This window comes from Xenopus laevis, chromosome 5L (assembly GCF_017654675.1).
Source record: "Xenopus laevis strain J_2021 chromosome 5L, Xenopus_laevis_v10.1, whole genome shotgun sequence".
Taxonomy (NCBI): domain Eukaryota; kingdom Metazoa; phylum Chordata; class Amphibia; order Anura; family Pipidae; genus Xenopus; species Xenopus laevis.
In genome coordinates, this window is record NC_054379.1 from 32,427,045 (window position 1) to 32,451,551 (window position 24,507).

At 38.3% G+C, this 24,507-nt stretch overlaps 1 protein-coding gene across 2 annotated transcripts in view; it reads left to right on the forward strand.

The window, feature by feature from the left end:
* xpo1.L (exportin 1 L homeolog) overlaps nucleotides 1-24,507 on the forward strand; it is a 58,806-nt gene that overhangs the window by 26,764 nt on the left and 7,535 nt on the right. For both annotated transcript variants that reach the window (XM_018262839.1, XM_018262840.1), the window contains 18 exons: nucleotides 3,868-3,940; nucleotides 4,831-4,892; nucleotides 4,977-5,021; nucleotides 7,292-7,473; nucleotides 7,775-7,823; nucleotides 8,347-8,466; nucleotides 8,547-8,675; nucleotides 9,267-9,425; nucleotides 10,135-10,332; nucleotides 11,206-11,344; nucleotides 13,530-13,711; nucleotides 13,818-13,974; nucleotides 14,060-14,223; nucleotides 16,267-16,401; nucleotides 17,981-18,164; nucleotides 19,175-19,281; nucleotides 23,042-23,236; nucleotides 23,900-24,068. In XM_018262839.1, the coding sequence (XP_018118328.1) occupies nucleotides 3,868-3,940; nucleotides 4,831-4,892; nucleotides 4,977-5,021; nucleotides 7,292-7,473; nucleotides 7,775-7,823; nucleotides 8,347-8,466; nucleotides 8,547-8,675; nucleotides 9,267-9,425; nucleotides 10,135-10,332; nucleotides 11,206-11,344; nucleotides 13,530-13,711; nucleotides 13,818-13,974; nucleotides 14,060-14,223; nucleotides 16,267-16,401; nucleotides 17,981-18,164; nucleotides 19,175-19,281; nucleotides 23,042-23,236; nucleotides 23,900-24,068 (2,449 nt within the window). The remainder of the gene's footprint in view (nucleotides 1-3,867; nucleotides 3,941-4,830; nucleotides 4,893-4,976; nucleotides 5,022-7,291; nucleotides 7,474-7,774; nucleotides 7,824-8,346; nucleotides 8,467-8,546; nucleotides 8,676-9,266; nucleotides 9,426-10,134; nucleotides 10,333-11,205; nucleotides 11,345-13,529; nucleotides 13,712-13,817; nucleotides 13,975-14,059; nucleotides 14,224-16,266; nucleotides 16,402-17,980; nucleotides 18,165-19,174; nucleotides 19,282-23,041; nucleotides 23,237-23,899; nucleotides 24,069-24,507) is intronic.

The window sequence follows — 24,507 nt, forward strand, 5'->3', positions numbered from 1 at the left end:
GCAGGATTTGGCCGAATCCTTGTGCTTGGACCAACCAAATCCTGATTTGCATATGTAAATTAGGGTCGGGAAGGGAAATTAGGTGACTTTTCATTACAAAACAATGAAGTAAAAAAAGTTCTGCTTTTTCCCTTTCCTGACCCTAATTTCAATATGCAAATTAAGATTTGGATTTGGTTTGCTATTTGGCCCAATCCCAAATAGTGGATTTGGTGCATTCCTACAAAAAACTATTGGCAACTCCAACCAGAGTGCGGGCTCTATGGTGGGAGAAGCTATTTTCAGGTGACACCCGGATCACTGAGCTGACAAAGACAAAGGAGGCAGAGTATCCGGGACACTGGTCTCGTAATTAATCTAAATCCTACGAGACCACAGTCCCGGATACTCTGCCTCCTTTGTCTTTGTGGTGTCCCAGGGATAGCAAACAATTAGGTAGTAGTTTTGGGACAAATCCACCTCTTCTAATTTCCTTTTCTTGCTAAAACTTTTTAACCTGAGCATCATGTGTATTTTTTAAAAGTAATTTATCCCATTAATTGTGGTCCTCACTATATCAACTATTGAATTTTTACCTATTTATCAATATTTATTACTTAGCACTGTTAAGCACTTTACAATAAATTAATTTTGAAGCAATGATGAATTTTTGGTAATTGCCTTTTAATAGCAATCATATCAGCACTTGAAGCACTTTATTGAATCTTTGATCAGATTGATTGTGGATGCAAAACCAACGTACCAGACAACACATTGTATCATAAGGTCATTAATTTGTGTGAAAGTAATTAATTAAGTATTTATTAATCTTTAGTTATATTTAATAGAATGAATTATATTGCACTTGCACTTTAATATAATTTATTTTTGGTAAAATTAAGCACTTATTTTAATTAGTTAGTGGTTGCCATTTGACAATCACAATAAACACTTAATAGGTAATCTAATAATTGAGGAACCGCTGAACGAGTGAGAGGCAATTGGGGTTCTTTTCTCTCTTCATAGAATTAATTGAAAGTTACTGACTTAGGTCAGACCTCTGCCTCTGCCGTGGGACGAATTTAAGTTTATTTGGGATCACTTCGTTTTTGCAGATTAAATTACTAGTGACTTTTGCTATATGCATGGGACTTTCCTAATTGAGTTTCCGAAGCTGCACTGGATTTTGGTGTTAAAAAGATTCAGTCCGATATTGTTAGTGGCTGAACAGGATAACCTCCTTTGCATCCTCCACATATATATAACGGATGTGGACCTTATTTTTTACTGTCCAACAGAGCTTAGAGGCCATATTTTGAAAAATGTTGCCGGCTAGTGTGAAAATGCCCAGGTATAGGTAGTATTTAAAGCACTGATAATGGATAACAGCTCTTCAAAGGTTGCCATATTATTTTAAAGGTGTTGTTCATGTTTAAATTCTTTTAGTATGATATAGCGAGTGATATTCTGAGATAATTTGCAGTTGGTTTTCATTTTTTATTTGTGGGTTTTGAGTTATTTAGCTTTTTATTCAGCAGCTCCAGTTTGCAATTTCAGCAATCTGGTTACTAGGGTCAAAATTACCCTAGCAACCATGCACTGATTTGAATAAGAGGCTGGAATATGAATCGGAGAGGACCTGAATAGCAATAACAAAACATTTGTAGCTTTACAGAGCATTTGTTTTCCGATGGGGTCAGTGGCCCCTATTTGAAAGCTGGAAAGAGTCAGAAGAAAAAAGCAAATAATAAAAAATTATAAAAAATAAAAAAAAATAATTTAGACAAATTGAAAAGTTTCTTAGAAATGGCCACTCAATGGTATACTTAAAGGTGAACCACTCCTTTAAGTGGAACTATGGAGCCACTCTCGTTATTATTACAAAGCATTCATAGCTGTTGTAAGCTCATTTAAACATGTCAGCTGTCACTCAAATATTGCCTGCCCCTCCTTTATGCCCTGGGCAGACAATTACTTTCACTTTACATTCAGCTGTCCCTGTTCTCACCACATTCCCTCAGTTCTCTTCACCGTTTAATTGTGTAGCAAGTATATGGGGATGGACATCAGGTCCCCCATTCTGGTGCACAAACAAGAGATGATGCAAGGCTTTCCTTAATAAAAGTGTCCACAAAATGGCTCCAGCCTGCTTGCTATAATTATGAATTCGCAGACTGAAAGAAACCAGATTAAAATAATTTATATAGTGTAATTAAGGTTCATTTTGATTGACTAATGTGATTAAAATAGGATTCTGAATAATTTTTTGAGATGACAGGCCCCCTTTAAACCTACTTTCTATTTGCCATATTCTCCAAGGCAATTCTGTTTTTATATTGATGAAAATCTAATTTTATTTTCTTCCTCCTTTTTATTTTTTTTCAATTTGGATTATTACTGTTTTTGTTCATGTAGATATTTGTCATATGCTGACAAACATCAGCAATGTTGATACATAATTTTGTATAGTTTATTACTTTTTTGCACTTGAATAAAGATATAAAGACTTTTTAAAAAAAAAAAAAAAAAAATTCTATTTCAGATGTACTATCTGAAAACAACTGAACTGAAAGTGTTTTTAAAATGAAAAACCCCTTTAAATGATATGGGGCATTATACAAAATGTTTCTGGCCCTTAAAGTTGTTTAACCGTTGGGAGTTATGGCTTTGGGTGGGAGCAGTAGTAAATAAACATCTACTTTTATTTTAAGATGTGAGACTAAACCTTTCTTTAAGTAGAAACTTTTGAATGCAACTTTTTTTTTTTTTTGCCTGTGTGTTTTTTTTGGGGGCGTGGGGTCTAATTTGATTTGAAATCTCTCTCTAACCTACATATATAACACAACTGGAAAGTTCTTTCTGTTAAAATACCTGAAAGGTAAACCTTTAGCCACTGCAGTGGCAAGTTGTGTTTTGACAAAGCATAAAAGGTCATCTTACATTTTGAAAATGATCTGTGGGAGGCATGGGAATTGGAGTTTAGTTATAACTGGTTTCAATGCTGCACATAAATATTCACACCAGTGAAGACTACTGCCATTGGCAGATATTTAACTAGCTTTAAAGGAATTGTTCAGGGTAAAAAATAAAAACTGAGTAAAAAGGCTGGGCAAAATAAAAAAATGTTTCTAATATAGTTAGGCAAAAATGTAATGTATAAAGGCTGGAGTAACTGAATGTCTAACATAATAGCCAGAACACTACTTCCTGCTTTGGTTTCTACTGTTTGGTTACCAGACAGTAACCAATCAGTGACTTGAGGGGAGGGCACATGGGTCATATCTGTTGCTTTTGAATCTGAGCTGAATGCTGAGGATCAATTCCAAACTCACTGAACAGTTATGTCCCATGTGGCCCCCCTTCAAGTCAGTGACTGACTGCTGAAAAAGCAGGAAGTAGTGTTCTGGCTATTATGTTAGACATGCAGTCACTCCAGCCTTTATACATTACGTTTTTGGTTAACTATATTGGAAACCTTTTTTATTTTGCACAACCTATTTACCCAGTTTTTATTTTTACATTGAACTGTTCCTTTAAGAAAAACTGGAATCTATTAAAGCTGAGTCTGTACCCGAGTATTAAAACAATGATGCTTTTCCTCCTGCTAGTAGCCCATTTTGCTACAGATATGTTTTTTTTTATCTTTTATTTGATGCTTTTTCCTGGTGTGAGCATGATCTGCAGGGGTGTTAGCATAATATGTACGAAAGAAATGTGCATGAAAAACTAATGGGGTTGTAGGTAAATTACATGTTTTAGTTAATATGTTGTAGATGATAAGGTCTGAATGGGTAGATTGTACGTGACATTTTTTGCTAGCATATGTTTGTTTTTGATGAACTCAGTTCTTGAATAACATGCTCACGTAGCTCTCCTCTCCAATTTCAGTATTATGGTCTGCAGATTTTGGAAACTGTAATAAAAACACGATGGAAAATTCTTCCTCGGAACCAGTGTGAAGGTACGTTTTGCTACTCGCCCACCCCCATTATAGATAAAAATATATAAAAGGTTACGTTTTTGAACAGAGGTTCAGCAGCTATTTAAATAGGGTAGATAGGCGCATTGGACTGTTTTATATATTATATATAGTTTTATATAAGTATTTATACACTTGTGGATCAGGTGATTTATCACTGAATGAGATTTTTCCAAGCAATAAGCACCTGTCTAGCAAGTACCCAGCACTGTCCATGGGGTTACCATAAAGCTAAAGGAGCAGCAATACCCAGCCTTTTGCTGCTTGCACACCAAGCTGGAAATCTACTGTGTGGTATAACTTTTGAGAATTTACCTATGTGCCTTTGCTGTAATGCTTCACTGTATGTGTAAACTTGCACAATGGATTGTGTGAGTGACACATGCCTTTAGGGCAGAGACTCACGTGGAGATTAGTCGCCCATCGACAAATCACCTCTTCTTCAGGCGACTGATCTCCCCACAATTTTGGAAAAAGAAGTGCTCACAGTGCCATCTCCCCGCGATTTATATTCTAGCTGGCGGGAAGGCAGTTTGGGAAGATTAGTTGCCTGAAGAAGAGGCGATTGTCTGCCCTTAAAATCTGCCCTCAGAGTGAGAGAAGCCAGGGATGTCTTGAAGGTAGACTTGTATTAGGGTCATATTAATTATTGAAAAATACTGATATACCTGCAAATTGTGTAAAGAAGAATTTCCCTCCAATACAAACTAAATAAGCTGTGAGCTTTAGTTCAGTTTTGAGTACTCTCCCAACTAATCTAAATTAAATCTGAAACCAGAAAACTTTGTCACACACTGTTTTTTTTTTGTTTTTGTTTTTTTTCAACATTTTGGATGTAATTACCTAATATTTAATTTTTTTTGCTGTTTTAGGAATTAAAAAGTATGTTGTAGGACTCATCATCAAGACTTCCTCAGATGCAACATGTGTAGAGGTAAGTTCATTCTTTTACATCATAAGTTTGTGAAAGTTTGGTCTTGAATTGCAAAAAAAACTTTTCTTTCTTTTCTTTTTGTAGAAAGAAAAAGTGTATATTGGAAAATTGAACATGATTCTCGTTCAGGTTGGTAGAACTGAGCATGCAGCTGACCGTTCATGAACAGATGTAATGACATACAAGTTGACATGTAAAGGCTAGGGCACATTTAGACTGTAGCTGTGTTCTCAATGAGAACTGCAGTGGTCAAATTGCCTTTGGCATCTGCAGTCTTTCCATCAGCACAAGCATGCATGGGTATTGGCTGCAGGCAGGCATGGTCTCCAACTGGCATGCCTTTTTTTTCTGAAAGGACCTATCAAAATATTTGTCTGGCAAGCCCTAAGTAGGAAAACATTCTTTATTTACTGTAGCTTCCACATGAGGTTTGATGCTTTTTACTATGCTTAGTGTAGTGTGAAGGTAGTGCCAGTTACAGACTGTGGAAGATATTTATATATATATATATATAGATAGATAGATAGATAGATAGATAGATATAGATATAGATATAGATATAGATATAGATATAGATATAGATATAGATATAGATATAGATATAGATATAGATATAGATATAGATATAGATATAGATATAGATATAGATATAGATATAGATATAGATATATATAGATATATATAGATATATTTGATCTGTTTGTCTATGTTCATCTTAGGAGGCACAAAGTTATCAGGCAAAGAGTCTGATTCATTTTTATTTGAAGAGGCATGATAGAGTTAAGCCTTATAATGCCCTTATTCCATAAATGTTTAAAATTTAGGGATGCACCGAATCCACTATTTTGGATTCGGCCGAACCCCCGAATCCTTTGTGAAAGATTCAGCCGAATACCGAACCGAATCCGAACCCTAATTAGCATATGCAAATTAGGGGTGGGAAGGGGAAAACATTTTTACTTTTTTGTTTTGTGACAAAAAGTCACGCAATTTCCCTCCCCGACCCTTAATTTGCATATGCAAATTAGGATTTGGTTCGGCCGTGCAGAAGGATTCGGCCGAATCCTGCTGAAAAAGGCCGAATCCTGGATTCGGTGCATCCCTATTAAAATTACCCAAGAATTTACACACAGAGGGGCTCATTTATAAACACTGGGCAAATTTGCACCCAGGCAGTAACCCATAGCAACCAATCAGTGATTAGCTTTTTTTAAACCAGCTGCAGTTTGAACAGTGAAAGCAATAATCTTATTGGTTGCCATAGGTAACTGCCAAAGTGCAAATTTGCCCGGTGTTTATAAATGAGCCCCGAGCGTGCAATGAATAAGTCTGCCGGGGACAGGCTATCTGCATAAGGCCAATAGCACATGGGGTGTTTTAACTGCTGCTTTCTAGTGAAAACTAGCAGGCATAAAAACACATCTGTTTGCCTGTCATCACTCATTCTTAAAAAATGGGAAGAGACCTGACTGACACAGAGCTGTCTGCTTATAAAAGGCTCAAATGAGTGCTCTGCCACATTCCATATCGGCAGCAGCGGTGACAGGTGCTCTGTTGTTGTTTTTGGCAAGACCGCAACAGCAAACAACATGCCTTGGGTGCCATAATCGTTGGGAAGGGTCAAAGAAGATGTAATCTAGCATTGTTCCCAGCTAGATTACATCTAGATTGCATCTTTTGAGCTACATGGAAGTTATTAGGGAAAAAAACCAAACTGCCTGCCACCATGACCCTAACATTCCAGTTTAATAAGCTCCATCGAAGTCAGGCGAGGTTTACAGCTGGATTATTAAACTGTTGAACTATCAAATTCATTATTACTTGTATATTCTATTTAAAATGTGTTTTAAATAAATTGCGCGGCAGGTATCCAGTCAGAACTAAAGGTACAGACCACAACTCAAAGAGATGAAGGCAATTAGTCCAGAGAACATAGCCCAGTCCTTTATTATATTATATTTTACTTTACATTGTTAGAAAGATTTTTTGTTTTTTCTTTCAGCGCCATTAATTTACTCCATCTGACCGTTAACCACATAATCAAGGTTGCCATATAATCTGAATTTAAGATACAGGGCTATCTTTTCTGCAGAAAATACAATATAAATAAGTGATTGCAATGACTTTTTTCTTCTGCAACACTTTAACAAGTTGATACAGAGATTGATACATAGAGAAGTATCACAGTCATTTAAAATATGTAAGACCACAGGAATAGTGCTTTTATACTAATGAAAGTTCTCAGGGAAATCCTGTTAAAGGATTTGTCATGTTTTAGGACACAAGTTACTGTAAGTCATGTGATGCATACTCATCACAGGATAGACCACTCATTCAGGTGCAGCTATGTTATGGGCATTGGGAAATATGGTATCTTTCATCTGTTTCCTCATTTCTAGATATTGAAACAGGAATGGCCTAAACATTGGCCCACATTTATCAGCGATATTGTGGGAGCAAGCAGAACCAGCGAGAGCCTCTGTCAGAACAACATGGTCATTCTGAAGCTGTTAAGCGAAGAAGTTTTTGATTTTTCCACTGGTCAGATAACGCAAGTGAAAGCCAAACACCTGAAAGACAGGTTAGTTTAATATGTACCCGTGCTCTCTGCTCATGAAGTATCCTTTGTTTTTTTTTTAAATAAATTGGCATTATGTGACCGTTGTTTCTCGTTGGTGACCCTGGCCTTACCTGAGATTGATATAGACCTGTTTATATTATGGGAAATCTACGGAAGCCAATTGCTTAACCAACATCACAATAAACCTTATGCTACGGAACAGGGCCGCCATTCGAAATCACGGGGCCCCGTACATATTCTATTAAATGTTTATATATTTTACCCTTCACTGATCTCTAACTGAAACTCTTTCCCTTGACAGTATGTGCAATGAGTTCTCCCAGATATTTCAGCTGTGTCAGTTTGTAATGGTAAGTTACAGTAATTGCTGCTCTTGTAGTGTAATGTGAATTTGTTTCTGCCACAGCCAAAAATATTTTAACATTTCAGCATAGTGTGTAGTGCTTGCAGCTTTCTATATTGCAGTTAGTAGGGGTTATTTACTCCCTACTTTTGACAATTTCCAACACAACCACTACTTTTTTTTTATCCACTTTTCCTATGATTGCAGTGTATTTGCAGTCACCAGCGGGAATGCTCGGGATGCGATTGAGGGCAAGGCATCAAAATTGATGTAGTTGTGCTTTAGTTGACATTATTTCTAGTACAAGAATGTTGACACAAATACCATTGTTGAATAGAACTTTTAACATAACTGACTGCAGGGAAATATGAGACCCTCCAACTGTGCTTGTGTATCTCCCTAGTCTGTGCTTTTCTTTATAATAGAAACTGGTATGGTTCTAATAAAAAAAACTCTTCATGCTGAACTATAGGAACATTATGTTTGTGCTAATCTGTGCTAATCTCAATTTTGTTCTACATTTTTATTAGGAAAATTCTCAAAATGCTCCACTCGTTCATGCTACTCTGGAAACACTTCTTCGATTTCTCAACTGGATTCCTCTAGGATATATATTTGAAACCAAACTCATCAGCACACTTATATATAAGGTGCAGTTTATGAAGTTATATGTGGATTTCTTGTATGGAATTTTTTTTCTCATTACTAAAACCAAATTATACTTTTTCAGTTTTTAAATGTTCCCATGTTCCGCAACGTCTCTTTGAAGTGCCTCACTGAGATTGCTGGAGTCAGTGTGAGCCAGTATGAGGAGCAGTTTGTAACACTTTTTACACTGACCATGATGCAGCTGAAACAGGTAAGTCTTCATTACTTTTAAGCATTCTGCATGGTGTGCTTTCATTTGAATACTTGTGTTCTCTTTTAGTGCCATATCCTGTTTGTCCTGACACCTGTAATTCAGGCACAAGGATGAAAGCCAATTGTTTTTATACAGGTCATGGAGTCTAGCAGGACTTCTAATATCCTCACAAATTTACAATGGGCTTTCATTTATTTTTTTATTATAAGCTAGTTTCAGTAACTCAGATTACATCACAAAACTAAAATAAATTGACATCATCAAGGACCATAAATAACAATATAGAATTTTGATTTAATAACGAGAAACGTCAGGAGCAAAAACAAACAAACATTTTTGTTTGTTTTGCTCCTGACGAAGATCCCTGTGGGGGATCGAAACGTTGAGGCTTAATAATAACAATTTTTTTTGTTTTTTCGCTAAAACCCTGTGAGTGCCGCAATCCTTGTTCAATATATAAATATGTATGTATATATGTGTATATATGTGTGTATAGAGAGAGAGAGAGAGAGATGAAATACTAGTGCATTACTAGCTCTTGTTTATGTACAAATTTATATTTTATTCATTTTCTTTTTTTTCTTTTAGATGCTGCCTTTGAATACAAATATTCGTCTTGCTTATTCAAATGGGAAAGATGATGAACAGAATTTCATTCAGAACCTCAGCTTGTTTCTTTGTACCTTTCTTAAAGAGCATGGGCAACTTATAGAGAAAAGACTCAACCTAAGAGAAACGCTAATGGAGGTTAGTGAAAATGCGTTGTGTTGTATAACAATGGCAAGTGTTGACAATAATCTAGATTAACACAATAGCCATCTATCGCATGCACTGCATATTGTTTTAGTCACCTGGGCATTAGAAATATAGTATATACTGAAAGGACATCATCTATTGCCTTTTAAATGGATGGCACTGACCCCAGCAGCCAAAGTATTTCTCTGAGGATATAGTTTTATTGTTGTTACTCTTTATTAATTATTAACTCTTTTATAATTATTATTATTACACAGCACTTTGCATATTAAATACTTCATTCATATCCATCCCTGACCCAGGGAAGCTTACAGTCTAAGGTCCCTATCACATTCACACACAGTAGGGCCAAATTTCTCAGGAGCCAATTAACCTGGACGTATGTTTTTGGAATGTGGGGGAAAAAACAGAGAACCTGGAGGAGACCCACACAAACATTTGGAGGCCATACACATTCTTTGCAGATGGTGCACTGGCTGGAATTCAGGACCCCAGTATTGCCAGGCTATGTATCTTTCTATCCAGGCCCTCTTCTAGTCATATTCTAGTCTCTCATTTAAACAGCTGCCTGGTTACTAGGGGGTAAATTGAACCCAGCACCTCTTCTATATAGTATATTTCTTTAAAACACTGTGTAGCATGCATGTCTGTTTTTTAAACTGTTTTAGTTAACGTTTGTTGCCTAATTTAATATACCTAGGCTCTGCACTATATGTTGCTTGTTTCTGAAGTGGAAGAGACAGAAATTTTCAAAATCTGCCTTGAATACTGGAACCATCTAGCAGCAGAGCTGTACAGGGAGAGCCCGTTTTCAACATCAGCGTCTCCACTACTTTCTGGCAGTCAGCATTTTGACGTTCCTCCTAGAAGGCAATTGTATTTGCCTGTTTTGTCAAAGGTAAAATATTATAATGTTTTGACTCTCCTTACAAATTCTTAGTGCACAAATATTGCAGTTGTATTTTACAGTGTTATTTCTTGGTAAATCTTAATTGAACTGTCTGAATCTAGCAGTTTTTTCATGTCCTAGACTGTTTAAAGTTTATAGCTTATAATACACAAGAAAGTATATAGGGAGGAGCTGGACCCCCCCTCCCCCCATCATATATCATAAGTTATTCAATTCCCATAGAGCAAGGTGTAAAGCTTATGCATCACAGTTGTGATACTAGTTCTTTAATACTATATGAAAGTCTACATCTGCATTTGAAAGCTGTGAATTATTTGTCCAGGGAAACAATGTCATTTAATTTAAATATTTAGTATGTAAGGGTAACGGCTCTTAAAAGGGTATGCAAAGGCTAAAAAATAAAATCCAATTTTTACTTTCTTTATTAAAAAAGAAATCTATCTCAAATATACTTTAATTAAAAAAACCTGACTGTATGCAGGGAAATTCCCCTTCGTTTTACTTACTCTGACTGCTGTGGATAGGAAACTTCAGACGGTCCCTAACTGCTCTGCAGGGAAACAATCATATTTTCAAACGGCAGGGGCGAGCTCCCCCACCTTATATTTGACTTGTGCTGTTTTGATAATTTATGATGATCCCTAAGCTTAACCTCCCAACCAAAGCCCAGACCACACTGAGCATGTGCATAGTCTTGGTCTTCAAAGATGACAGCCCCCTGCGGCCAACTTTGAAAGCATAAATCATTTGTTTTATTAGGCTTCTGGTGCAGTTTATATTTAGTATACAAAATACAGCATTTCTAGCAATATTCTATCTTAGACTTTAGTTCACCTTTAACCGTCCCCTTCCCCCCCTTAGGTGCGATTATTGATGGTGAGTCGTATGGCTAAGCCAGAGGAAGTTTTAGTAGTGGAAAATGATCAGGGTGAAGTGGTCCGTGAATTTATGAAGGACACAGATTCTATCAACTTGTACAAGAACATGAGGGAAACTTTGGGTAAGTATGCATTACTCTTTTTTTGGTTGTATGTATGTACCATCGAAACTCCATTTTACACTTTTACGAGTATCACTGTAATCTTGCGTGTGTGTATATAATCTGCATCTGTATGTTTGGTTTTCTGTGTAAATAATCCTTTGTATGTTTAGATAAAAGATCACTTAGGTTAAGGGGAATTGTAATTTCTCAGGGAAAGATGTTCCCTTCTTTCAGTTGAATAGTTACGCTCATTTCAGTAATCTGGTTTAGTCACATACATCTTTTGAGGAAACACACCTTAAGGGATAAATCGCACAAATAGACGCTATTAAATAAATAATTAGGGCTCTGTAAATGTGACATGCTCTCTTAATGCACATAAGGCAGTAAAAAAATGTTCTTCAGGCCTATGTGGCAGAAATGGTCCTTTAAAGTAAAACTTTACCCCCTGAACATTGTAGGTTTCTATAAAATATTATTGCATAAAACAGTTTATATGTGAACTCTGCTTCATGTAAATAAACCATTTTCATAATAATACTACTTTTCTAGTCGTTTGTGCCATTAGGTAATCATAAATAGAAAATTGGCATTAAAAAAAAAATAAGGGCCGCCCCCTGGGATCGTACGATTCACTGTGCACACAAACATACCAACTAACCATTCTTGTTAGGTCACATGAGCCAATTAACAGACAGAGTTGTCTTTTGCTTCAACACTTCTTCCTGTTAGAGTTGTAGGGGCAAATTCACTAAGCTGCGAAGCGCCGAACGCTAGCGTTAATTCGCTAGCGTTTGGCATTTTCGCTACTGCGCAAATTCACTAACGAACGCTGGCGTAGTTTGGCTAGTGTCACTTCGCAACCTTACGCCAGGCGGATTTTCGCTAGAGACGAAACTACGCAAATTCACTAACTTGCGCAGTGTACTGAACGCTACCTTTTACGCTAGACTTCCTTCGCCACCTCAGACCTGGCGAAGCGCAATAGAGTAGATAGGGATTGTTTAAAAAAAAAGTCAATTTTTTTTCTAAGTCCCAAAAAATGCTGGCGTGTTTTCTACATGATGGGTGATAGGCTGAAAAAGATCGAAAATTTTTTGGGGCTCCCCTTCCTCCCCCCTACATTTCCTGACTCATGGCAACTTACCTAGACAGTGGGCACATGTGTAGGGCAAAATAAAATTTTTATTTGCTGATTTGAAGGTTTTCTAGGCATTTGTAGTGCAGATACGTGTTCCTCAATTGAAATTTGAATTTCGCGCCGTATGCAAATTAGCCTTCGCTAGCGTAACTTCGCTTTATATAGCGAATCAACGCTAGCGCAACTTCGCAACCTTACGCTACCCTTGTGCGCAACTTCGGATTTTAGTGAATTTGCGGAGCCCTGGTGAAACTACGCCTGGCGAAGTGCGGCGAAGTTGCGCCTGGCGCAACTTCGCATCTTAGTGAATTTGCCCCGTAGTATTTCTGGTCAGGTGATCTGTTGCTCAAGGGTCCCATTTATTAAGGGTCAAAGTGAATTTTTGAATTCAAAAACTTTGAATATTTGACCATTCGAAAATCGAAGTACTCTCTCTTTAAAGAACTTTGACTTCAAAACTCCGCCACCTTAAACCTGCCAAATTGCTATGTAAGCCTATGGGGACCTCCTAGAACCTATAGCCAGTATTTGGTTAAGTTTTTAGAAGTCAAATGTCTTTTATTTTTTTTGAAAATCGTTGGATTAAATTGTCGAATCGTTCATTTCGAACGCTTTGAATTCGATCGAATGTGGCTAAATTCACTCCAAAAAAAACTTAGACTATCGAATTTCTACAATTCAATGGTCGAAGTTTTATCACTTCGAAATTCGACCCTTAGTAAATGTGCCCCTAAGTGGTCATTTTGGGGGTATAGTTTTCCTTTAAAGGTGAACCACCCCTTTAAGGGCTCTTTGTATGATTGCAATATTTTTGCTTGTCAACGTTTGGTATATTAATGAAATGCTCACTTCAAGGAAAAAGGGTTCTACTCCAAACTTGTGGTACACGGGCCCTATTGGGTCAGGCAAGAACACTTTATAACTTGCAAAGCTACACGGACCATATCTGTCTCGTGCTATGTTTTTTATTTTTTTACCCTTATATTGGTGCTTTTAGTTCATAATAAAGCTGTGACTGAAAGATTTTACTCCAGCCTTCTTATAAACCTGTTGTCTTTTCAGTATACCTCACTCACCTGGATTACGCAGATACAGAGCGAATTATGACAGAAAAACTGCATAACCAAGTTAATGGCACCGAGTGGTCTTGGAAAAACCTAAATACTTTGTGCTGGGCAATTGGATCAATCAGCGGAGCTATGCACGAGGAAGATGAAAAGAGATTTCTCGTTACAGTTATAAAAGTAAGGGTCAACCCTAAATCGTTAACAAGAAGCTGTATGCATGAAAACTTTGAAAATATTCTCTCTAAATGCAGGTTCACAAGTCTTTTTAACAATTTCATTATAGGATCTCCTTGGTCTCTGTGAGCAGAAGCGTGGGAAGGACAACAAAGCCATCATTGCATCAAACATAATGTACATTGTGGGCCAATACCCCAGATTCCTGAGAGCTCATTGGAAGTTTTTAAAGACTGTTGTAAACAAGTTATTTGAATTTATGCATGGTAAGTATTTCCTAGAATTTAATAGAGTTCAGTTTTTTTGTTGTATGCAAATGTATCTCTGTTCACATTGAATCTTCCTTTTTAGAAACCCACGATGGGGTTCAAGATATGGCATGTGATACTTTCATTAAGATTGCTCAAAAGTGCCGTAGACACTTTGTTCAAGTGCAAGTTGGAGAAGTCATGCCTTTCATTGATGAGATCTTGAACAATATCAATACTATTATATGTGATCTTCAACCACAACAGGTAGTCTTTTCTTCTTTGCAGTCTGCTGTTTTAATTCTGTCTTGTGAGTTTTATTTTTATACAAGACATCCATGGGAGCAGTTAATTAAAGGAGTACCGTATATACTCGTGTATAAGCCGACCCGAGTATAAGCCGAGGTACCTAATTTTACCTATGAAAACCAGAAAAACTTATTGACTCGAGTATAAGCCTAGACACAACTCAGAAAAGTCTCAGAAATATCAAACAGTCGGTTTAATGTTAAAAATCAAGCCATGATGCTTAAAACATTAATTCATAGTACAATGATTAAAAAAAACCTCTGGTAGATGAAATAGATATATTAAGAAGACAGCTGCCTTACCGGTAAATTTGCTCCAATGGGAGGGGAGAGTCAGGAAGCTGCTCCCTGTAGTAGGCGCTGATCGCCTTCAAAGAGTTGTTAGTGGGTGGGAGGGGAAGCTGCTCTCTGCTGCTGGGCCCCTTCAAAGTTTAATCGATTGCTGGGGTAGGGGCAGCCCGGAGATGCTGGCAGGCAGAAGGGGAGAGCCGGGGATACTGCTTCCTGCAGCCGGCGCCGGGCCCCTCCAAGATTTTTTGCGGGGGGGGGGGCGGCCCGGAGTTGTTACGGCCCGGAGTTGTCACTGAGCTGATGACGTCAGCGTGCGCACCACCGGCAGCGTGACACACACTCCTTGCGCTGTTGCGCTTTTCTTCCCGGCGTGTTTCTGGCTGGGAGGGGGATGTTCCTTGTTGGCTCCTTAGGATCGGGGTCCCATGGATGGGTTGCGGGCCTACAAATTCACCGGTAAGGCAGCTGACCCGCGTATAAGCCGAGGTAGGATTTTCAAGCACATTTTGGGTGCTGAAAATCTCGTCTTATACGCGAGTATATACGGTAATTTGCTTTAAAGGGATTCTGTCATGGAAAAAAAAGTTTTTTTGTTTTTTTTTTCAAAACGCATCAGTGAATATTGTTGTTGGGGCAGAATTCTGCACTGAAATCCTTTTCTCAAAAAAGCAAACAGATGTATTTCTATATTTAATTTTGAAATCTGACATGGGGCTAGACATACTGTCAGTTTCCTAGCTGCACCCAGTCATGTGACTGATAAACGTCACTCTTTACTGCTGTACTGCAAATTGGAGTGATATCACCCCCCCCCCCAGTAGCCTAACAACAGAACAATGGGAAGGTAACCAGATAGCAGCTCCCTAATCCAAAATAACAGCTGCCTGGTAGATCTAAGAGCAGCACTCAATAGTAAAATCCAGATCCCACTGTAACACATTCAGTTACATTAAGTAGGAGAAACAATAGCCTGCCTGAAAGCACATGACCAGGCAAAATGCCCTGAGATGGAGCCTACACACCAATATTACAACTACAAAAATGCTCTTTCAGGAATAACATTTTATATTGTAGAGTGAATTATTTGCAGTTTAAACAGTGTAATTAAGAGATAAAACTACATCTCAAAAATCATGACAGAATCACTTTAAGTTTATTTTTTGGTATAATGTGGATTGTAAAATTTAAAGTTGGTCTTGAGACATTAAAATATAAATTATAGCAGGATATGGGATAGGATATGGTTAGGCAATGTATGTTCTTTATGTAAATTTGACTAATCGTTTGATCTGTATTGAGACCATTTATGAGACTAAGGGGCAGATTTATCCAAATGTTAGATACGAGTTTGTCACAGAAAAATTCACCCACTATCTCTTCATTACTATGGGATTTTAAGAAGTGATGCAAGTTAGAGTTCACGATTTAATAAATACTGTATGTTATTAAAAATCCTTTTCTGTGGTAAACTCTAACCTCATATTTTGATAAATCTGCCCTGAAATGATGGCATTACAGAGTCATAGTAAGGAGTGTTGCAAGTAGATATAAAATATTTGCTATGTCCTATTCATATTGCAAGCTGCAATCTTCTGTCCCCTAACACAGACTATGCATATGCCGATGTTTTAATGTTTAGCAAAAGAAGATCGAACGTAAAAAAACGAAAATGGCAAACCATTGTGTGCAGCTTTTATGATCTTTATTTCAGGTTCACACATTCTATGAAGCGGTTGGGTACATGATTGGGGCTCAAACGGACCAAACTGTACAAGAGCATTTAATAGAAAAGTATATGTTACTACCTAATCAAGTATGGGACAGTATAATTCAGCAAGCCACAAAGGTAAGAGCTGCATTTGGTGGGAGTTTTTAATGGATATTTAAACCAATGTGAAGCAATTACACTTCCCCTGCACAGGTGATTGCCTTAAAGCATTGCATATTGTGCTTGTGCTATGTAAATACATGATGATGCCCCTGTGGGATTCAATGAATACTTGTGAGGCAGGCCTGATCATCCAGTCTGACTAATGCTATTAGAACTGAATGGAAGCAAATCTTGCCAACAACAGTGTTGCAGCATCTACTAGAAAGCCTTCCCAGAATAAGTAAAGGGAGGTCCAACGTTGTATTAATACCTTTTGTTTGCATATGAGAACTTGGACAGGCAGTGTGTTTGGATACTCTTTACAATGTAGCGTACGTGTACTTGTCTGACCTTGTGTGCCAAAGCCATTTACAAAAATGTTTAAAAATCTCTCTCTGTTCCAGATAATAGCAGCTTCCAGTAATTGTTTCCTTTGTCACAAATGTCAGCAGATATATTTGCAAAGCCTTAAACGGGAAACAAACCCTTAATAATCAAAAACCCGACACCCCAACCTAGATGTCCCCCCCCCCCCCCCCCGGGCAAATGCTCCTAACTATTTACTTACCCCTCCGTGCAGATTCTGTCCAGCAGAGCTCACGGACGCCATCTTCTTCTCTTCAGTAATCTTCAGAATGAGACTGGCGAATCGGTGCATGCGCAGTTGGAGCAATATTCTGCTTTACGGCAACTGCGCATGCACTGAAACTCGCGGAAATTGCGGAAATTGCCAAAGCGCCAGTCTCATTCCGAAGATTACCGAAGCAGCTGAAGATCATTTTGAAAATGGGGTTATTTTGCCCCTTTAATTCACTGTATATTTAACAATATGAAATTAGAGCAGTGAAGTACCTGAGCAGGTATACAAGGACTAAACTTTTTTTAATGACATGCATACACTTTGGGGCAGATTTAGCAAAATGTGACAGTAGAACTCGCCTTAGAAAAACTCACCCATGTTCTATTCAATCCTATGGGATTTTTAGAATTGTATTTATCAATGAAGTTCACCATTTGATAAACAGGCTTTTAAAAATCCCTCTCATGATTAAATGGATGAGCCCGCACCCGCCCAAGAAACAAACGTGGATTCAATTAGTTAATAAAACACTCCCTTTGATCAAATTGACATATGAAGGTCGTGGTTGCCCGGAGAAGTTTGAACGGATCGGGACATCATGGCTCGAAGTGAATCCTGAGTGTGATTTAACTGTCTAAGGGTCCGTCCGATGTCCTCCCCCCCTTGGATGTGAGACCCACTGTGCCTTTAGGCCTTAGGGGTACTATGACTCGCCCACTGAGCTATTGCTAAGAAATACTAATATGGAACATAATGTTTGCTTTATTGTCTAATGATACAATGTAAGATATGATGGTATGCTTCTTATTTCTCTTATCATCTGTTGTAAGTTAAAAATGGAAAATAAAACTTGTTAAAAAAAAAAAAAAAATCCCATATTAATGAAAAGAAAGTGAGTGAGTTTTATTGTGGCGAGTTCAAAATTCACACTTTTTTTATTTTATTTATTTTTTATCCATTTTTATTCCTTCACAGAATGTTGATATATTGAAAGACCCCGAAACTGTAAAACAGCTTGGCAGCATTTTGAAAACAAATGTAAGAGCATGTAAAGCTGTTGGTCATCCTTTTGTTATCCAGCTGGGAAGAATTTATCTGGATATGTTGAACGTGTATAAGTGCCTAAGTGAAAACATTTCTGCAGCTATACAGGCAAATGGTAATTATTTGTTCTAATTTTGTCCACGAGTGCATGTTTTACAGCAGATAGAATGAGAAATGCTTTTAGATGTTGTAAAACACATTTTTTTTTTTTAATTACACTTTGCTTCGCTTCCATATTTACTGAAATTGCTTAATTGGATTTAAACTTGTCCTTTTCCTCAAGTGCGCTTCTTGCCAGGCTGCGTTCCCAGTGTGTGTTGCACAAAGCTTCAGATATGAAGTAAATGCTACCCTCTCTTTCTTCCTTTTTAAATTGTCTAAAGTGAAAGAAGAATCTGTTTTAAGACTCATGGCTATGGGTAAGAGCACACCTTGCGATACGGGGAGATTGTCGCCTGGCGACTAATCGCCACTTCTTTGGGGCGACTAATCTCCCCGAACAGCTTCCCCCTATCTTGCGCCGGCTGTAATGAAAAGTCGCCTGCGGCATTGCACACCCGGTGCTTCATTTTCTGAAGTCGTTCCGAAGTTGGCCCACGAGGAAAGTTCAGAAAACGATGCGATGTGAGTGCCATCCCGATGGCGATTTCTCGTTATAGGCGTCAGGAAGGCAGATCAGGAGATTAGTCGCCCCAAAGAAGAGGTGATTAGTCGCCAGGCGACTAAATCTCCCCGAATCGCCAGGTGTGCCCTTACCCTTTCAGCGTGCTTATGGACTCTATAGACTCGATTATAATTTTCCCCCTCAGATTTGTTTTATTTGTTCTTTTAATCAGACTGTGGGCCCATGTCATGGTAGAATCTAAACATTACTGACATAAACAGATATAATCAGAGCTAAAGAAGCAAATAACTGTTTTTGTAGATCTGACATTTCTTTCTATTCATTTACATTGTTATTACTGTAGTTTTTTATAGCTATTATAGGGGACAAAATCTGTAAATCTGCTGACCTACAGTAGGGCTGTATCAGAAACAGATCTAAAATGTGATTCTAGCTATAAGCCAAAAACAGAAGTGCTTCTCGGAATTGCAAATTCAGTCCTTCTTACTTTATGGTTATAGGTGAGATGGTCACTAAACAACCACTGATCCGAAGTATGAGGACTGTCAAAAGGGAAACTCTAAAACTGATTTCTGGCTGGGTTAGCAGGTCCAGTGATCCACAGATGGTGAGTATGGTGAATAAGTGCCTGTAATTAAGACATTTGTTAAAGGAGAAGGAAAGCTACTGAAGTAGTTTATTGCCAATAGATTAGCCACAATAAGTTATAACACTATCTTTATTCTGTAGAATGCTTTACCATACTTGAGCAAACAGCTCTAGAATTTCTCTTTGCTTAGACTAGCAGCTGCCATATTAGCTTGGTGTGACATCACTTCCTCCCTGAGTTTCTCCCTGCTCACTCATAGCTCTGGGCTCAGATTACAGCAGGGGGAGGGAGAGGATCAAACTAAGCATGCTCAAGCCCTAGCCCACAAGGTTTATGCTGAAAACAGGAAGTCTGATACAGAAGCCCATGTGTACACAATAGAGCAGTGATCCCCGACCAGTAGCTCGCGAGCAACATGTTGCTCACCAACCCCTTGGATGTTGCTCTCAGTGGCCTCAAAGCAGGTGCTTATTTTTGAATTCCAGACGTGGAGGCAAGTTTTAGTTGCATAAAAAAATCATGTGCACTGCCAAAAAGTGCCTCCTGTAGGCTGAAAGTCCACATAGGGGCTACCAAATAGCCAATCACAGCCCTTATTTGGCAGACCAGAAGTGCATGCCTGTGTTGCTCCCCAACTCTCTTTATTTTTGAATGTGGCTCACTGGTAAAAAATGTTGGGGAATCCTGCAATAGAAGGAAAGAAATAGACCTTTCTGATAAAGCTTACTTAATTGTAGCCTTTTCTTCTCCTTTAAAGTTCAAGAAAAATGTTTGTTTTGTTTTCATATTTCTTTACCTTTGTATTTAACTTATGGTAATATTAAGACATATTTTATTTACAAATATAGCAAAGATGTAATAAGTGTGTGTGTGAAGCCATCCGAACAATGCCATTGTGCAATTGATAATGGTTGATTCAGGGCTTTCCTTTTCTTTGTGTTTCTAAAAGCCTGTGGCACATGAAGCAGTTTATCAGTCATTTTGCCTGCCCTGTGTTTTCAATACATAATTTTCAATTAGACAGCACCACACAGGAGAGTTTCTTTAAAAAGCCTTTCTTAAGCCTTTCCTCAAGCCACTGAGTGCAAATTAATGAATATATTTTATATGGTACCTTTCAACATAGCGCCATCTAATGGCAGCTTCACTTTTAAAAAACAGCTCAGTTTCCTCAAGAAAATGTTGCAAAATTAACATGAGACATATCTTGTAACAAGTTCTTCCTTCTATATCACTGGAACTTATCCATAAACAACATATCAGTCCAGTGTCAAGTATCTGGAAAAAATAAAAACATTTAAATATGTACGCTATTAAAACGCATTTTTCGGAAAATTTTGTGAAGTTCATATTCCCTATTTAGACCAAAAGGTGTAAGAGTATCTAATAATCGTATCCACCTGGCCTCCCTTTTGAGTAATTCTTTAGTCCTATCCCCTCAGCGATGTCATTTTGGGACCCCATCAACCACCTGATATTTTAATCGATGGACTCCATGTCCTTCTCAATAAAATGACAAGCCACTGCTTGTTCTACCTTTTTGGTTTTAATGGCCAATTTATGCTCACATATGCGATCTTTAACCATGCGGGAGGTCTGTCCTACATATTGTAAGCCGCATGGGCACTTTATCACATAAATATCATATGTTGAGGATCAAGTAAAATAATCCTTGATTTTTATAGGGGTGCCTTTATGTGATGGATAGATTACTGACAATTATAGCAGCAATTGCATGCTAGACAAGGGAATGTACCCTTTTTCACTGCTCTCAACACCTGCTCTATTTCTTTGGTACCCACTAAGTCAGATCTAACTAAAAAGGAGCCCACAGTCTTATTCTTTTTCTATCACATCATTGGAGGTGACTGGAACTCCTGTATATTAGGTATTGGGTATACCATCTTTAAACAGCCCCCAATGTTTGCGAATAATTTTCGAGATGTGAGAACTCAGAGAGCTATACTTAGAGACAAATTCTAAACGTCCACCCTCATTTTTTCACTTACCTAAAGGATTTTGCCCCCTATCCGGAGTCTCCACTAGAGAACGCTGTTTTCTTAGTAGGGCTAATGGGTACCCTCTCTCTTGGAATTTAATGGTCATCTCGTCCATTCTATCCTGAAGGGTGCCTTGCTCAGATACAATGCGCTTAACCCATGTGAATTGAGACTTGGGTAAAGATTTAAAGTGTAACAATATTTTTGTAAGTGGGGTGTCACATATAAATCTGACCAAAGCACCCCCTCTCTTAGAGTAAAGTATCCAAAAAGAAAACGCTCTCTGAATCTACATTCTTTTTCAATACTTAAACATCTCGTCTCTGTGACTGAAATTGCCCCTCCCACTTTTTCAGTAGCAACAGGGGTGCCCAGAACATTGATTGTGTGACCTACATACCCGCCTTCAGTAGTTGAAGCGGTGCTTCGTAGCCGCAACGTCACAAGTTTCGCATGATGAGACTTTGGACGGGGGGAAAATGACTTAAAGAAGCCTTGCTTTGCCACAGCTGCAGACTGCGGTCCAGCAGCTGCCATTATGGTTTGTTCCGGAGCCGTGGAGGGAGCAGCACTATTGGGTGGTGAGACAATGCGCTCCCGCTCTCTCTGCTGGTAAAGGTCCGTACGTTCTGCTGTGGAACACACGGTCCCTTAGTAAAGATGGCTGAAGGGGCAAACTTGTTAAAACTACACTGGTTGAATTTACCCTCAACTTCAATATGTTTGTGTTCTGCTGAAATTTACAGTTCATTACTTCAGTATCACTTTAACAGAAACTATTAATAATACATGTTGGGCTCTCTTTTAGAAATGTACATTTTGGATGCTCCTTGAATGAAAATACAGTTGTGTTGCAAACTGACAAATAGGGTAGGGGTGTGTATGGGGCCCCGATGCCACAACCCTGGAGGGCTTGGACCCCCCCAGTCCGACACCGCCTATGTTAGATTAGTTAGAAAGGGATGGAGAGGTGCAGGGAGTCAGTGTTGTAGCACAGGCCAGGGGGGAACAAGAGGAGCCCAGATGTATTGGAGTATCTGGGTCCCCAGAGGAAAATAGCAGAGAACCAGCTAAAGACCCAAGAGGAAATGGGTGAGAGCAAAGAGAAGGAAGTGGGCAAATAGGGAATGGTAGATAAAAGCATGGAAAACTATATTAATATAGTTATTAACAAAATCTTTTCTAGATAGTATTATAACCATTTTATGGGCTTATGATACTTTTTCTTGTGCCGTACGGTAGACGGCCCACTATTTTTATTATGGTAGATCTCCTGATGGAGGCCAGGTATCAAGAAGAGATCCCAGGGTAACAAAGTCTGGGCACCCCTGGCTTAAAAGCACTAGCATGTTTTGCATTCTGTTTTTCCCATGTTGGGTGTATAAATTTGATTTTATTAGGGTGGATTGAGGACATGATCTAGTAAGTGCACCATAGTGTCTGGTTATTTGTAGAAAGTGCAAGCAACAGTGTGTCTAAAGAAGTTATTCAAAAACAGACACTCGGTTCCCCTCACTTTTCAAACTTGCATTTCTTTAATATGTAAATTTCTGTACAAACTACTGAAGCCAGAGAATGAGTTTAAAGCGCCTTAGAATTCTGTAGAATACCTTAGAGTTGTGTTGAAATTCTGTTTTATTTATTCATACAGTACCAGCCAATGACAAAGCAATTCACAGCATATATTTATCTCAATAGGAATGTTGTATGTAACAGCTTTGAACACTTTCTAGAGTTTTCTTCCCCTGATCTACTTTGCTTATTGGTTTCTTTGCCAGGTTGCTGAAAACTTTGTTCCTCCCTTATTGGACGCAGTTCTTATTGATTACCAGAGAAATGTGCCGGCTGCCAGAGAGCCTGAAGTACTCAGCACAATGGCTACTATTGTAAACAAGCTGGGGGGTCATATTACAGGCGAAATACCTCAGATATTTGATGCTGTATTTGAATGCACATTGAATATGATTAACAAGGTATTTATTGCATTCCTAATTGTTTTATTTGCTCTTGCACATTGATGATGTTTTGATCTTGAATATTTAAAGGAATACTGTCATGGGAAGACATATTTTTTTCAAAACGCATCAGTTAATAGTGCTACTCCAGCAGTTCAACTTCTGCACTGAAATCCAATTCTTGAAAGAGCAAACTGTTTTGTTATATTCAATTTTGAAATCTGACATGGGGCTAGACATATTGTCCGTTTCCCAGGTGCCCCCAGTCACCCCTCGGTGCAGATTCTATCCTCGGGAGTTTGCGGCAGCCATCTTCTTTTCTTCGTTAAACTTCGGAAGCAGCGCAGACTTTCAGTGCATGCACAGTTGGAGTAATATTCCGGTCCCAAACAACTGCGTATGCGCCGAAAAGTTATGGAACATTTTCATGACTTTCAACGCAAAAATGCCAGTCTGCTTCCGAAGTTTAACAGAGAAAAGAAGATGGCTGCCCCGAACTCCTGCGGACAGAATCTGCAACGAGTGGTAAGTAAAAAGTTTGCCAGCGGGGGGGGGCAGCTAGGCTGTGAGGAGAGAGGGAGGTCTACGTAGGGTAGGGGTTTTTTATGTTACGGGTTGAATTCTCCTTTAAACATGAATCTTCTGGGATGCTATAATTTTATTTCCCCCATTCTTACGTAGGACTTTGAAGAGTATCCAGAGCACAGGACAAACTTTTTTTTGCTTCTTCAAGCTGTGAATTCCCACTGCTTTCCTGCATTTTTGGCTATCCCTCCAGCTCAGTTTAAACTGGTGTTGGATTCTATCATTTGGGCCTTTAAACACACAATGAGAAATGTCGCAGATACAGGTAAGGCTTATGCATGCAAGCAATTTATTATCAACAAGGTTATAATGAGGAATTTAGATAATTCTAGGGGTAGTATAATTTCAGCCTACCTTGTAAGGGGGATCTACCCCATAAGTTGGAAGATGTCCCAACTATAACAATCTGTGCTGTAACTTGGTTTAATGTTTCCAGAAGATCTGAAGGTTCTTATAATTCTACTGCTTTGTTTTTATTCATTTATTCGGCTACACCTTTCCCTTTTACTCAGTGTTGGACAATTTACAAATTGCTCCTTAGAAATATTGTTGTAAGGGGATGGGATCCGTTATCCGGTAACCCGTTATCCAGAAAGATCCGAATTACGAAAGCCTGTCTCCCATAGACTCCATTTTATCCAAATAATCCAAGTATTAAAAAAATTTTAATACTGTATTTCCTTTTTCTCTGTAATAATAAAACA